We start from the raw sequence: 16,671 nt of genomic DNA, 5'->3' as shown, positions 1-16,671 counted from the left end.
CACCGGCGAGGTGATCTGATAGAGGTGTATAAGGCTTTGAATGGTTTGAGCATGCTCAATGCCAATGGGATTCTTCATCTTGCTCAGAATAATCAGCTCAGAGGGCATAAATTCAAATTGAGGAAGGACGGATGTCGGATAGATGTGCGGAAATTTGCCTTTGGCCAGCGGGTGGTTGGTTGGTGGAACCGACTTCCATCACTTGTTGTTGAAGTTGATAGCCTAAACAAATTTAAGGGTCAACTGGACAGGTATTTCGAGCGAACGGAGGGGTGAAATGGGAGTGGTGTGTTTTTTTTGTTTTTTTTTTTGGCTGATGCTGAATAAGCTTCTTTCTTGCATCATATGCCTCTACTAATGCTAATGCTAGAACAAGCATGTATTAAATTTTGCTTTAAAACTAGAAAAACTGCAACTGAAACATTACAGAAGTGTTTTTGTGGTGTCGCTTCAAATAGGGTAGGAAATGTGCTGAAAGTGATTTGTAATTTGAATAACAAAATCATGTCTCAACTTTAGCATGATTACTGTTTGTGAAATTTCTGAGAAAACTTGTATCTTTGTCAGATCATGTTATTTCATTTTAATGAAAAATCTAAACATGAAGCAAAGTTTCATAAAGTTGATGCCCTGGCTGTTAATAGAGAGGAACATTATGAAAGCTGCTTTCAATTTGTTTGAACACGAACCTAATAATTTAGCTGCACCAAATTTCTGAAATGGAGATTAAACATGGGCTTATGGGTAAAATCGCAAAACCAAACAGCAGTCAAAGCCTCCTTCATCCCCTACGCAAAAAAAGCATGACAAGTGTGCATAGCAAAATGAAGGCCATGTCACTATCATTTTTTTACTGTGAGAGTGTTGTTCACCATAAATATGTTACAGAGGAGAAATTTTACACAAACACACAAAGCATTTATTCTAAAGAACTGTTATTTGCACACTATATAACTACATCTGCCTGTCTCTAACTTGACTAAAGATTTCATCTTCCCACAACTGGTGTTGCTGTAGCAGTTGTCAAATTGCTGTAGTGTGTTACTGAATCCTAAGTGTGTGAAGAGAAAGCTACTGGAAGCATCCATATGCAATTATTAAAGAAATGGTTATGCACAGTTCAGAACACAAATGCATTTTAACCTGCAGTGTCGATGCTGGACCTATTGCGGTTCCTTGTGAAAATAACATTCCTGTGTTAACTGTTGGTTGAAGATTAAAATCTGAAATATTTTGTACCTTCGTACTTCTCATAAAATTGTCCTATTACGGCCATATGAGAACATTCTCATCCATTCACATGTATTGTGTTCATAAACTGTCTCCCCTCTGGTCAGTTTGCGCATTTTGCTGGATGAAAACCCCCCCAAAAAATGGGCAAACGAAAAATTTATTAATTTACATTAATTAAATGTAATTAATAACCAATGTTATTGTTTGATGTTCTCATTTGAAGAGCACCTGACTGCTTCATTGCAACAATAAGCATTTGTCACTACTTGTACAAAGTTTGAAGACCAACTGTGATTCATTTCACTTTTGGTTTTCTAGAACTGAGTGGGTGGAGTGGGGGGAAAAGGATATCAATTTGATGATGTACAAATAATGGAGAATATTACAACAGATCTGCTTTCACAGATTTTGAGCTTGAATTTCCAGAAGTGCTTCCTTGAGTGGAAAAATTCTTAAGTGTGTTGCTTCAGGAGGACATTATCTGAAAGGGAATTAAGTTACCCAACCTGATGGTTGAAGCTGAAGTAAGTAAGTCTACTTACTTTACTACAATGTAGTAAAGTAAGCAGACTTACTTTAATACATTGTAGCATTCTGTAATACTTTCTGAACAGAGTAGTTTTTTGTACAAAGGTCTACAACAATTTGCAATTAACATACTATTTACCTACCTTGTAACTGATAACCTCTTAGAAGGACCAAGTACCTCCGATCTTTTGCATAATTCTTTGTAAGTGCATGTGGCAGGTCTCCTCCAGCCTTAAGAAAGGAACAAAAATTTCATTAATCAGTTAAGTTTAACAAGCTGTTTTTACAGCTTCTAGTCTCTCTTATTATTTCATATCTCTTATTAATTAAATTTTATAAATCTACCATTACCAATTAAAATTATGTAGTCATATATACTGCCTGGCCACTTTATTAGGTTCAACAATCTATGCAAAATATGTAAATCAAAGATGTCAACATGATATGTGCAAGAAAGCTCTATAAACTGTGACCCAAATCAGTTAGCATTAGTAATGGCCATAGGGTGCAATGAAGCCCAAGACTTATGCTGCACCAGCTAAAAAATAAAAAATAATAATAATAATAAATAAAATAAAAAATAATAAAATAAAATAAAAAATTAATAATAAGAGAAAAAGAAACAGACAACCTATGCATTTTCTCCCCCTCTAGGTAACTATTCAGCTGACCACTGAATATCCCCAAACTGTCAGCATCTACCACCATGTAGGTAACTTATTCCAGTAATTTATAACTCGCTGGCTAAAATAAAACTTCCTGCAATCCAGTCTAAACACCTTTCCCTGTAACTTGAATTTATGGCCCCTATTTCTAGAATAATTTATAACCCTGAAAATTTCATCCTCATTCATTTTACTACTCCCTCACAGAGACTTAAACTTCTCAATCAAGTCTCCTCAAAGGTGCCTAGTTTCCAAGCTGTGCAACCTACATATTCGCAGTCTTTCCTCATAAGGATGTCCTTTGGTTGATCTCACCAAGAGAGTTAGTGGACTCTCAAGAAGCTCAATGTCTTTTTTTTTAGGTCTCCACACTTAGCATTAGAATTAATAGAGGCATATGATGCAAGAAAGCACAGCATTAGCCAAAACACAGTATTCTATGTGTGGTCCAAAAAGAGCCTTATATAATGGGATTATGATGTCCTTATCTCTACTAGCAAATGTTCAAATAAATCACTGATAGGACACTATGGGCCTTCCTTGCAACCTGTCTACAAAGCTCGGAGATCTTTGTTTGACTACATCATGACTAACTCCCAAGTCCCTTTCTTCCACTACTGACATTAGTTCAACTCCACCAAGTGTATAAGTTATTTTGAAGTTACCATTCTCCAGGTGTAAAACCTTACGCTTTGCTTGATTAAGGCATAGCTGCCTCTTTTCTGACCAACCCTGAAGTCTATCTGGGTCACACTGAAGAAGCTCTGCTAGGCAGTAATCATTAACTACTCTACCAATCTTTATACCATCTGCAAATTTATACATCATGCCTTCTACCCCATCATCGATGTCATTTAAAAAAATCGAAAACAACGATGGTCCCAATACTGATCCTTGAGGAATCCCACTTCTTACATTAACCCAATCTGAGGAATAACCATTTATCACAATCCTCTGCCTGAAGTCATCCTGCTATCCATCTAAGGATTTTCCCTGTGATTCCAACCTGTTCCAGCTTATAAAGTAACCGTCATGTGGGACTGAGTCAAATGCTTTGCTGAAATCTAAATAAACAATGATGAAATTATTCCCTAAATCCAGCTCATGAGCAACCTTGTGAAAATAGCTAACCAGGTTTTTTAAACATGATTTTCCCTTTACAAAACCATGCTGCGTATCCTAAAGAATTCCATTTCTATCCAAATGATCCAGAATTCCACCCTTGATCACTGCCCACCACGATTTTCCCTAGTACTGAATTTAGACTGACCAGTCGGTAACTTCCCGCTACACTCTTACAACTACTTTTATGTATTGGGGATACATTGGTACTTTTCCAATTCAATGGAATCTCTCTCGAGTCCAGTGATGCTTTCATAATTAGTCTCAATGGTTCCAATGTACTCACTTGCCACCTCCCTTAAAATTACAGGGTATACGCCATCAACTCCAAGAGCCTTACTCACCTGTAGGCTTGAAAGTTTTTCATTAACTAATCATATGAAATTTCAATATCATTAAAATACATTTTTTCAACTTCACTCCCATCATTTCTCATTGACATAAAGGGTTTCTCTTCTGTACATATCGATGCAAAATAACCATTGAGTTCATCTGCAACATGAGCTAGTGTCTAAAACTATCCCACATCCATTACATAAGGGTCTGATCTGGTTTGTCCTTCACTTCTTGTCACTTATATATGCAAAGAATTCCTTATCCCTACTCTTCACTCTACCAGTGATAAGTTCTCTGACAATGGAGGTTATTATTATTATTTTCGATTTAAACGTTAAGGTTTTGCCCCTGTATATCATAAAAGCTTGGAGGGCATGATACAAATTAAAATGCAACCATCTCAGTGAGATTCCCATGCCTTGAAATTGTCATTAACACAGGCATAAGATAATACTCCTTATTTACAATATTTATGACTATCACCAGGATATTGTCTATTCTTATTTACACCTTATATATGTATTTACAAATTCGGATAAGGATTCCATACAGAAAGGTTATAAGGGCAATACTACATGTGTGTAAAATGCTACGTTGGACGGCATTTCTTTTGCATGTGCGGGTAAAACACTGCATGTAATGTTCTGCTTGCACATGCCAATGCATTTTTGAAACTAGATGACACTTTCTCACACTTTCTCGAATGAGCAGCAGGGTGCTGCTGTATCAAATAGTTACGGTGTTTAATACTGAAAAATTTTTTAAGTAGCCTGAATTTTTTTTTTTTTTTTTTTCTCTGAACATAATTTATTTTGTATTTTAGTTGGTACTATTTTATGCATTAAATAAAATAAAAATACATAAAGCTGCAAATTATAGCTATTTTTTAAATTAGGTACACAAATTTGGCACTTCAAAATTACAAAATAGCTAATATTTTTTGGCCTTTTTTGAATTTATATCAAGTCAGCAGGACTGCATTGCCCTTTTGTCTGTTTTTAATTCCAGCTGCACTTAAACTGCTTAGTAAATGCAATGGTTTTATAGCTCAAAACAGCAACCAGAATTGAAAGTGGAAGGCCAACTAATGCCAGTATACGGGTAACAGAAGGGTGTACTTTTCTTTTTCTTTTGTTCCACTTATTTCAATTGTTTTAGTTTCTTAAACTAGTGTAACCATCTTAATCTTCATCTAATGTCGTAGATTTATATTCACAGTTTGGGATGAGTGATTATCGAAGCGCTTTTTGCTACTAATTCGTCCAGTAATTTCAGTTTCCTGGCAGTATTGCTAAAGTTGAATCAGACCTTGTTGTTCGCCATTGTGAGTACAATGTGTATTCCTTTACCCGTTGGAGCCCACATACTGCGAAAAGTAAGCAGTCAGCTCTTCACCTCACGGCTTAATCCCAGCCATTCCTTGGTCAGTAAGTAATCTGCTTTTACTTTGTCAGCAACCTTGCCATATCTCTCCCTGTATTGTTTAGTGAATTTTGGGTACAATGCCTTCGAAAAATATGCAACCCTGCTCGAGCTGCAAAAAACTTCAGACTGACTGCCTGATAAAATGTGCATCATCATCATGACAGCTTCTTTTTTGCAATTTTTGTAGTGGCATAAAAGATGTAAAACGGACTGCGCAACTTAGGAAATCAAAATGGAGATGTGCACTCTGCTGCAAGCAAAATAGTGAATCGTCAGATAAAGCTGACATATTGGCTGATCCCTGGATGCACTTGCCTGCCTCCCCCACAGTCTGGAATACCGAATGATGTTAATGACGTCACCACACATAACAATTCCACTCTCAGTGAACTGGCTATGAACAGCAAGCCTTTGCCTGGGGTTACTGATAATTGAACTCAAATGAAATCGCAGGCTGCAGTCAGCTGCAGTTTTTGAGGGTGTAACACCAAGAAACTTGAAACTATTGAAGGCATTCTAAGAAAACTGCATTCAGAAAATAGCTCACTAAGAGAACATTTAAGCCAGCTACAAGGTCTCTTGCCCGGGAACACTAGGCTCCCCACAGGAATGTCCATCTCCATCATCTGTCATCACTACTACCTGAAACAGAAATAGTTGCACTCTCTAAAGACAGAGGCTATAGCGCCATGCTAAAATCTATGAAATGAAACTCTGAAATTGCAGACACGAATGGAGCACAACAAGGCCAGATGTCCAGATCTACACCGATACAAGCATCCCCATACCAATGGCATTCCAGAAACAGCAGACCACCTTGACTGGCATGAAAGTAGTTAATACTAGCCTCAGAATATGAAATTGCCAAGTGATCAGCAATACTCTCACAAATATTTTCATTAGCAGGCTGGATCTGTTGACTAAAGTTGAAGAAATAGAGGCACTATTGAAGGAACTAGGCATACCCAGTAAGCCTGTCAAAATCAATACCAAGCATCCCTCATATGCCTCCTTCAGGATTCAGATTGATGGGCCCAATTACCAACAATACCTCAATGCCGGATACTGGCCCAGCCAAGAGGTCTGTTGGTAATGCCATACTATGGGAGTCTAAAGGCTAAGAACTCATCAAGCCCGAACCCTATTCCACAACAATGCATAACTACACCAGCATAGCTACCTCTCCTCTCTAGCAAAGTCTCCCCAATTATATCTGGGAGCGGGTGCATTTCATGGATGTCTAGCATGGAGATGACAAGCGAACATCAGACTGGTCGCATTCCAGTTAGAATATCCAGCACGAGGGCACATCGAATGCAACGTCGGTCCCTGGACGAGATTTCAGATCATTATATGTAAAGCAGATACTGTTTGGAGAGTAATATCATATTACAACCTTCTGTCGAGGTAAATATCAGATGTTTTCTACAAAAGATCAGGAGTGCCAAAAACTAAATGGCCTACTTGATTTGCTTTCCTGCGCAGAGTATGACTCCGTCATTCTGATTGAAACCTGACTCAGAGATGAAATGGAAATTGCTACCTTCACCTCAAATCTTGGCTATCACGCTGGCTGCTAATAGAATTGGGAGATGAAGTGGAAGCATAGCAATCTGTCAAAGGAGTTCACTCCCCATAATTAAGGCATCCACTTATCCAGGAGGTGACATAGAAGCAGTTCTTGGACTCTACCAAATTGCTGGTTTGTAGATCTCTGTGTGTACCATTTAATTCCCTCCACCAGTTTCTGAGGATTTTGTCCTTAATCTGGCAGCATGGCTGTCATCCACAATCAATCATCAGCAAAAGTTCATTATCCTCGGAGACTTTAACCTTCCATTGCCAGCCACAAATAAGCTCCTAGATACACTGTCACTGAACATGTTGGATATGGGCATTAGTCTTATTCGTGTTCTTCCCTCACATGGCGATGCCACCCTGCAGCGCATCTTCTCAAACTGTTCAGTAAATATTCATGTAAATATTCTGAGAACCTCCTCCTGTCCGATCATGGCAGGCACCTAAGGATGAACGTACGCAAGTACGAACTACAAACACTGTCAGGAGAGTATACAATCCAAAATACATAAATGCCGGAAAAGTTACTATCCTTTTCCAACTTTACCCATGGAACATACTGGGAGCTTAACTTCAATGAGGCTGCCTACTGGCTTTCGAAATGGATGGAATTCATTGAAGGGTCTGGAATGTTCAAAACTTGCATCCTTAGTCCCCATTCAAAGCCATGGTGGAATGACCTCCTGACTAAGGCCTTTAGGAAAAAACAGGCAGGGCATGCCTCCTACAAGAAGTCACCTTCACAAGACTCATAAGCCAAATTTTCCAAAGCAAGGATGGATTTCCAGAAGAGTAAACAATCAGCTATTGACAATTTCATGAACAGCCGAATATCCAGGGGAAAACATGGGATCCACAAGTCATACTTGCAGCCTTCTGTCTTTAAAAGGAATTATTATTATTATTATTATTATTATCATCCATATGATGCAAGGAAGCCTGAGGCTTATGCTGCACCAGGAAAAAAAAAAAAAAAAAGTTCCCAAGTAACCCTGAGAGAGAGAGAGAGAGAGAGAGAGAGAGTCAAAAGTAGAAGGGAATCACCAAGAAAGAGAAGAATGATGATATCCAGCTCAGGACCCTGGGTGTGCCAAGCCCATACTCACCAGATGTGAGCCCCCGGGGCTAATGGTGCGAGCATGTGCTGCATTTTAACCGAGATCACTGTGTGTCCGAAGCACTTAACGTTTCTTCACCTACTAGTAATACAGAAATTTCTGAAGAACAGCTAATAAAAATAATAAATTCACTACCTGAAAAGTCCACCACAGGAATTTCCACAATACCTCTTTTTAGTCTAAAAATTGCTTCTTATTTCATCAGCAAAGAGCTCATTCAACTCACTCACTCACTCACTCACTCACTCAAATATGCACAGGTGCCTTCAAGCAGGTTGTCGTACAGTGTCGTGGCAGTTCCGAAGAATATGCATGCGAAAACACCAGCTGACTTCAGGCCAATATCAATTGTTTCTCCCTTCCTGAAATGCCTCAAGAAGTGCATCTATAATGATACAGCATTCGCAATCTTTGCCCATAGGCCCGAACATACCCATTATACCATGCCTAATAGATCTACTGTAACCTGCCTACAGTCCTTATCACAGAAAATACTTCATGCCTGGAATGACAACGAAGATTTGGCTTTACTTGAAAAATTCTACGGAATATCCAGAAATATGTTCGAGATCCTCAATAATCTGCTATCTAGGAGAATGCATAACTTCACAGGCAATGGCATTACAGTCTCTAAAAGTGTCGAGGTAGGGATCCCACAAGGTGGTTCTCTCTCAGCCTTGCTATTTGCAGCAATATTCATTCCACTAATGGATCAAATTCTAGTGTTCCAATTGTATGCTACTTGCCGTGCAAACGCCATGTTAGTGACTCTCAAGAAAGAGAAACCTCTGCTGAATCTGTAAACAGCTACCTAAATACATGCTGTAAGTATGTCAATTTTTTTGGCCTGTCAGTTAATCCAGAGAAGTTGAACTATCTTTATGCCAAGTCAGATGACTTCTGCTGATACTGCATCTTCTCTAAGTCCGGAATTGGCAGGAAATGTTCCGACTTCCACAGATAGTGTCAAATTCCTAGGAGTAATCCTTGATGCCAACCTCACCTATAAAAAACAAATACAAGCTAAGTATTCCAAAGCCCTGAGAGCCTTCTGGGGAATGAAAATAGATCTGTGCAAAACGCACAATAAGCAAATAATCAGGAAATACCTTGCAACTTACTTCTATAGTTTGCTCTCCTATGCCGTGGAAGATTGGTCAGCGGCACCACCCACCAGACTCAGGAAACTATGGGGCCTCGAATTCTGGGTGCTTGAAGTGGGCCAACTTGTGGTCGCACCAGATCTACATGACATCTAAATCTGTACTCTACTCCAACCTGCAATACACGCCCATAGTCCACAGAGCCCATATGCTAAAAATAAAGGCATTCCTTCATCTATGCTCAGCTAAGCATGATCATATCTACATCCGAAATACAGTTGGTTGGCATTTGCCAGGCAGACATCTCCGCAGTACACCCTCCTTGTGCTCAAGGCTCCAGAGGTTACAGAATTTCAAGAGACACTACCCAAATGTGACTCTGGATACTCTCAACTCGCTCGACATCGACTGTGAACTATAGACAAGGCATATCGCGATGGCATCTTGTCCTATCATGTTGTTTCTAAAGGACAGTTATGTAAGTGCCGGTCTTAGTCGATGTCATTTCATGTTCGACTTGTAGTCCTTTTTCGTTTTAATTGCTATTTCATTCTTACATTATTATTTTTGTTTTATTTATTATTTTATTTTTTCTAATAAAAAAAATCACTTGTAAAATCTACGTGTTGTAATATTCCTCTGGCTTTCTGTGTAAGGAATCAGTATTGTATACAATTTATGTTAATAAAGAATGTCATTATTATTATTTTTTTTATGCCTCTTAGACCTAATACTTGATCATAAACTGACCATCCTCAACAACTAAATGTCTTCATAACAACCACAATGCATAAGTATTTATTGAACTAGCAGTAGGCAGCATCAGTATAAAATCACTGCTTAATATGTCCTCCACGACAGTATAACAGTACCAGCTTCACCACTTGCTGCTCATCTTGAGGTCTGTGTTTGAATAACATCATAGATTGGAGGAATTGAAGAATTTCTAAATACCTCGTCAATTGGTCAGTTGGCCAGCAGGAGGGTCACCCATGAGTTGTTTCAGGTTTCTTGGCCTGTGCAACCATTAACCCATTCATACAGACACAATGGTGCAGTATGATCAGTTTTCTTGAGGAGGAGGAAAGGAACAAATAAGGAAGCATAAGGTGGGATTGGAAAGAGACATCTTTGGGTGAATTTTATCACAAATGTAGGGTCATTTACACTAACTGGCTCTTGCCTAATCGCCCACATCACCGCTTTATACCTTGCCCTTCATGCAATCAAAGTACCTTCCAAAAGCTAAGCCTCTTTTCCATGTAAAGTCCAGGTCCATGGGTGGGAAAAAACTTTCATTCACTTCAGTCGTAGAACCGAACATTCTTTTCCAGTAGGTCCCAAACAAGCTCAATTGGATTGATATCAGATGAGTTGGGTGGCCATGGTTATTTTTGGTTTTTAGGAGCATTAGCAACTAAGGCCATACTGCTCCAGGGATATGCAGTGGTCATTGCCTGACCTTTCCGCATCCTCCATATTTGGTGGTCACGGGCTTGAACCCCGGTCTAATCAAGAAGCGTGTGCTACGCACTGCTGCTCCTGCCCACCTGGCTACAGAGGCGGGGTGGCCATGGGAGGATGGAGATTTCAATGTAACCTGAAACCAGTTTGTAACCTGCTAGGCATTGTGGCATGGCATGCTGTTTTTTTAACATAGTTGTCTAGATACACTAAAGGAGATATGGAATACATATAATATAAACTTGGTAAGAGATAAGAAATACATACACTGTAAGCTCGATAGTAAAAAAAAATATATAGAGATATATTCAATAAGTAAACTTCATAGCATCACCGGTGCATAGTGTTATTACTGCATTAGGATATAAGTTTAGCGTAATGTTTTTAATTATATTTAATTTGAACCAAAATCGTGCTCAGGCCAGAGCAGCAAGGCAAAAGGTTTAAGGCGTGCTGTGGCTCAGTGGAGAACTGAGGGAGGGGGGGGGAATGCTTATGGAGCTATCACGAATAGGACATGTTATTGCCAAAGGAGAGGTCTTTGTATGTACTCATTTAAAGAGTATGAGGATGATTTAAGAACAGGGCTTTAAGAACTCAGCTTTAAGAACAGGGAGGATGCCCACGAAGGATTTAAATTGGGGGGGCGGGGGATCAAGCTCTCAGCTGTCCACATCAACATCGAAGTTTTTTGCACTTGATCATCAGGAAACACAGTGGCACTCCCCACGGCAGAATGCACTGGTTCCACAGGAGTTAGTTGTTGTTGTTGGTGACTCTACAGTCAGGGAAACAGGAAATATGGTGAAATAGGACCAGGGCATGTCTGCCAAGGGGAAAAGTTGATGATGTTGTAGAACAGATATCTTTAAGTGCACAAAAAGTGATATTGTTGTACATGTTGGCACTAATAACATGAACAGTAGGAGATATGTACACTAACTTAACAAGTACAAGTCAATGTTGAAAAAAGTTGCAAATTAGGATTAAATTTGGGTGTCTGCAATTCTGCCCAGGCACGACAGGAGGGAGTATATGATGAGAGCTTTGTCAATCAATTCAGCCCTTGAGAGATCATGGAAGGCTCATAGGGTAGATTTTTTCTCAGTGTGGTCAATGTGCTAAGTGGTTTGGAAAACTGCTAGCTTGAGGAGAAGATACCGACTAAGCAATTAACAGTAGCCGCAGTCAAAGTGAAAGTGATTCTTGCACTGCTTCAATTGGAATGATCAACAGCCAGAAAAGCAAGGTGCTGGGGATTTTAGAAATTGGTGTACATAAAAATATGCAAGTGCCTGCATATTTCTATGTACACCAATGCTAGAAGTATAGTAAATAAATTTGATGAATCTGAAGAGCTGGTCAAAACATGAAAGGTGGATAATGTTGGTTATCACAGTCGTAGTGTCACACAGATAAAAGGAATGCATAATTTGAATTTGGGGAGTACAGTGTGTACAGGAAGGTTAGACAGGAAGGGAGGAGGGGTAATGCTGTTAATAAACACAAAATCTAAGGCCAGGTGATATAAGGTGGCCAGTGCAGATGAGTACAATGAACAACTGTACAGAGAAATAAAATAGGCCAGTAAATCAGAATGTCTTATAATGGGGGATTTTAACTTCCCAGATATTGCCAGATGTGGCCTGTCATACTATCTATCTAAAAGCATGCAAATCACAATCAATGATGCAGTTAGCCCAAGGGTCCCTGCACATTACTAAGTATCCAAACTGGACCTTTATAGTGGGCCGCTCTCCCAGAATTGAATCCACATTGTAAAGGAGAGATGACCTATCACCACCTATGCCAACTCTACCAGAAAACAATCTCTTTGAATGGGACTCTTTCTCCCAGGTATGAATCAAGGACTGGACATGACTACAACTGCTCTGCTGCCAGAAAGCCGCCTGGCAATCTGAATCGGGCACCCTAGCCCAGTTCACTTTTAAAACCCCATCCCTAGGCAGGGAGAGTGAGGAGGAGAAGGGCCTCTCTCCTCCCCCATCTCTGCCTACCCCTTCTTCTCCTGGTGGGGCTTGCCCCCACTGACATTCCTGGGGTCGCCTTCTCTTTTGCCCCCAATACTTTTACCTGTTCCACCAATCTTGAGTCTCTCCCACACACTCTAGCTTTATCTACCATGAGCATCCCAAATTAAAAAAAAAAAAAAAAAAGCTGCTAAACAATGTCAAATGTCAAAATTTAATCTAATCTTCACTTAACACGTTGACTGCCAAACTAGTTTAAGAAAAGAAATTCCCTGGGGCCAAAATATATTTAGTAAATAATTTGATTAGTAATTCTAAAATAAACATTGAAATGTCAGTATTATGCAGTTTTTTCGCTTAAAATATCAAAAAAGAGTCTTTTTTTTGTGTCGCATATATGTGGACAATGTGGCCCAGGAGGTTACTTTATTTTTCTCGAGATGCCGTGTCGGCCACATACATGTGATGCAATTATGGCATACATATGAAAGTTGTTTGTGATTAGTTTATTGCACGAATGGCACACACTGCAATAAAACTAATCGCAATAAAATAAACTCTCAAATGTCACAATAAGTTTGTCAGTATTGTTAGAGCTTTTGTGAAAACAAGTCCGTTAGCGCACTGTATTATCCATCATATTGTGTTGTGTTTTTCCGCAAGTTTGTACAAGTGTGTTGTAAAAAAAAAAATCTAAAAAGCAATGGCTAAAAGAAAATTACTAAAAGAAGAGGAACTGAGAGAAATTGCTGAAAATCTTAGTAGCAGTTCTGAAGGTGAAAAAGATTTCAACTCTGATGATTTGGTAAAAGACCCTGACTGGAATATTTCTTCAAATGAAGGAGATACTGAAATACTGGAAAATAATGAAGAAGTGCTTTAAGACTGGATGGAAGAAGAAGAAAACAGGGATGAGCAATTTGAAAAGACCGAAGAATCTAAGATTGAAGCAACTGAAACAAATGATGCTACTGAATGGTCTAAATATGAAGGACAGCAAAAAAGATTTGATTTTACAGGCAAATCAGGACTGCAAATAGACGTATCAAGAAGCATTACTCATCTTGAGGCATTTTCATTCTTTTTTGATAAAGAAGTAATAAATCTTATTGTAACAGAAACAAAAAGACATGCTGAACAGAAAATTCAGAGTACCCAAGCTTTGCAGCAGAGTAGTCTAAAAAAAATGTGTTTCGACAACTGCTGATGAGATAAGGAAGTTTTTCGGGCTTCTTATGTGGATGGGACTAGTAAGAGTGGGCAGTATTGCAACTCACTGGTCAATCAAACTTATCTATAAAAATAATTTAGTAACAAAAATGTCTTGCAACAAATTTGAATTGTTGTTGCACCTCATTCACTTTTCAGACAATGAAACTGCTATTTCAGGGGACAGGCTCAGTAAGACACAACACCTGATAGATGTTTTGCAGCTGAAATATCAGAAAATATTTTTCCCAGATGAAGATTTGATGAAACTCATATTCCTTAGAGGGGCAGGCTGATATTCCGACAGTATATTCCAAATAAAGCGCACAGGTATGGAATCAAGCTGTTCAAGTTATGTTCCATTGAAGGAAATACCTGGTCGAGCAAGATCTATTCAGGTAAATCTGAAAATTATATAAAATCCATAGGTTTAACTGCAAAAGTCTGCAATGAGTTATCGCAAGGACTTCTAAACGAAGGTCGCACCACGTACGTAAACAACTTTTACACCAGCTACCATCAGGCGTTATCGTTTCTTCATAAAAAAAACTCACGTTGTTGGTACATTACGAGCGAATAAAAAATTTATGCCCAAAGAAGTCATGTACTCAAAGCTAAATAAAGGGGAGATGATCACCAAGGAAGAAAAAAAATGGAATTATTGTTCTAAAGTGGCAAGAGGTGAGACTACTAACAACAAAGCGTCCCACAGAAATGGGATGCTTTGTGTACCCTCCACCAGTAAAGGAAGACAGAAAGAAGCAAAAAAAAAAAAAAACCACTTCCTATTCTTGCTTATAATAAGGGAAAAGCAGGCAATGGTCTGTTGGGTCAAATGGATTAGTATGCCACAACACTAAGAAAGGGGGTAAAGTGGTACAGGAAATTAGAGAGAGAATACATACTTGGAATATCAGCTGCCAATGCGTACGTGGTATACAAGAATGCCACGCAAAAACAAATAAAAATAAGAAGTTTTCGGGAAGGGGTGTAGTTATGGATTTGCTTTATATAGAATGGAAAGAGAAACGTGAAAAGCCAAAATGTGGTAACACTCATATACTAACAACAAAAATTGACGCAAACAACAAGAAAGTTAGAAGGATGTGAGTTTTTTGTTATGCAAAATTGAAAGAGTCAGAAGAAAGATCAGTTGCTAGCAGAAAGGGGGAAAAGAGTTTCGACATATTGCCCAGAGTGTATTCATCAGCCTTTCATGTGTTTGGAGTGTTTTGGACAACACCATAAATCTTCATAATTTTGTAATTATAAAATTTGTAATAATAAAGAATTTTTAAATAATGACAAGTTACTCGCTTATTTTTTCTAATAGCACCATGCAAATTTCATCACATGTAACACTAGAGGCCATGCTTTTCAAAAATAATGTCAATTTCCAACAATTGTCAGCACTATACAGCTCGCACTGAAACAGTGGTGACGGCAATATATGTCTGACATGCCACCTTAAAAACGTAATGGTGTCTGACATATACGGCCGACACGGCAGTCAACGCTTTAAAATCCATCTCAGCCTTATCTAAACCTCTAGCATCTACCCATATTTTTTTTTTTAACATAGGCCCTAGCCACAGAAATCTCAAGAAACTAGGTGGCAGGGCCTCCCAGAGTGAAATAAATTAAGGGTACTGGGTACTCCATGGGGCGAAGTGTGGGTAGCGTTGGGCCCCAATAGAGGTCCAGCGGCTAAATGGCAAGATGAATAATGGTACACAACACTAAACATATACAATATCCACACACTTTTAAATTTCTGGCCTCAACAGTGTTCTGTTTCAGTGCACATGACAATGTATACTACACAGAGATGGGGGAACCCCTGGTGCCATTTTACACGAATACAGTTTACTTCCCAGATACTGACTGGAACTTGTGGATTAGTTACTCGCACACTAGCAAGACTTTTGTGGATTTTTTGGATGACTGTTTTCTACAGCAGCATGCTTAAGAGGGAGTAATAACTCTTGATCAGATTATCAGCAGTGATTACTCACGCATTAAGAATCTGCAGGTAAAAGAACCACTAGGCGGCAGTGATCTCATGTGAGATTTACTTAAAGATGTAACCACCATCATAAAGGGAAGGTTTTTTTGCTTTCATAAAGGTGACTATGGTGGTCTCTGACAGATTTTAAATTCTATACAGTGGAACCAACCGATGTTAATTCGGTTGGTTCCACTGTATAGAACGCTAAATGCATTTAGAATTTGCTAAATACTTCCCATTTAGCAAATTCTAAATGGGAAGCATTCAAGGAAGTAATCTTGGAAGCTACTAGGCTTTTTGTTCCAACTAAGAAATACTGTTCAAGGTTTAGGCCTAATTGGATGTCAGATGAACTAATGAAACTTGTGGCTGAGAAGAAAATTTGCATGGGATGCATATAAATTATAAGACGACATAGACGCCTACAGCAGATATAAGCTAGTCTGTAATCAAGTCACAAAGGAGATAAGGAATCAAAGGCAGATTATGAGAAATCTTTGGCAAAGAATGCGAAGAAAAACAGCAAATACTACTTTACTTATGCAAACTCTATAAGGAAGGAATGAATGGTCTACTTCAGTGGTTTCCAAATGGTGGGTCGCAAACCCCCAGGGGTTTGTGAAAGTGTTCCATGGTATTTTCACTAAAAATTCTGTAATGCATAGGTATATTTTTGTAATAGATTTACATGATTTTGGTAGAGGTAGGGAATTTGATAGTGGTAGGGAATTCAAATTTTTAATTGAGGTAGCTAGGTAGCTTTAGACAATAGAGTCACCAACAACTACTAGTTTCTGTGGGACCAGCGGATTCTGCCTTGGGGGTTGCCGCTGTGTTGCGCGATGATCAAGTGCAAGCTCTGGCGTTGATGTGGGCAGCTGAGAGCCTGAT

General features: G+C 38.9%; 1 protein-coding gene across 2 annotated transcripts in view; it reads right to left on the bottom strand.

Moving 5' to 3' along the window:
- Positions 1-16,671, bottom strand: part of LOC150077291 (mediator of RNA polymerase II transcription subunit 25-like) — a 763,048-nt gene that overhangs the window by 569,334 nt on the left and 177,043 nt on the right. For both annotated transcript variants that reach the window (XM_090386696.1, XM_090386697.1), the window contains exon 8: positions 1,905-1,992. In XM_090386696.1, coding sequence (XP_090242822.1) covers positions 1,905-1,992 — 88 coding nt within the window. The remainder of the gene's footprint in view (positions 1-1,904; positions 1,993-16,671) is intronic.

The sequence above is a fragment of the Mastigoproctus giganteus genome, chromosome 12 (assembly GCF_048544385.1).
Source record: "Mastigoproctus giganteus isolate SK-2022 chromosome 12, ASM4854438v1, whole genome shotgun sequence".
NCBI lineage: Eukaryota > Metazoa > Arthropoda > Arachnida > Uropygi > Thelyphonidae > Mastigoproctus > Mastigoproctus giganteus.
This window is presented reverse-complemented; position numbering and strand designations above follow the sequence as displayed.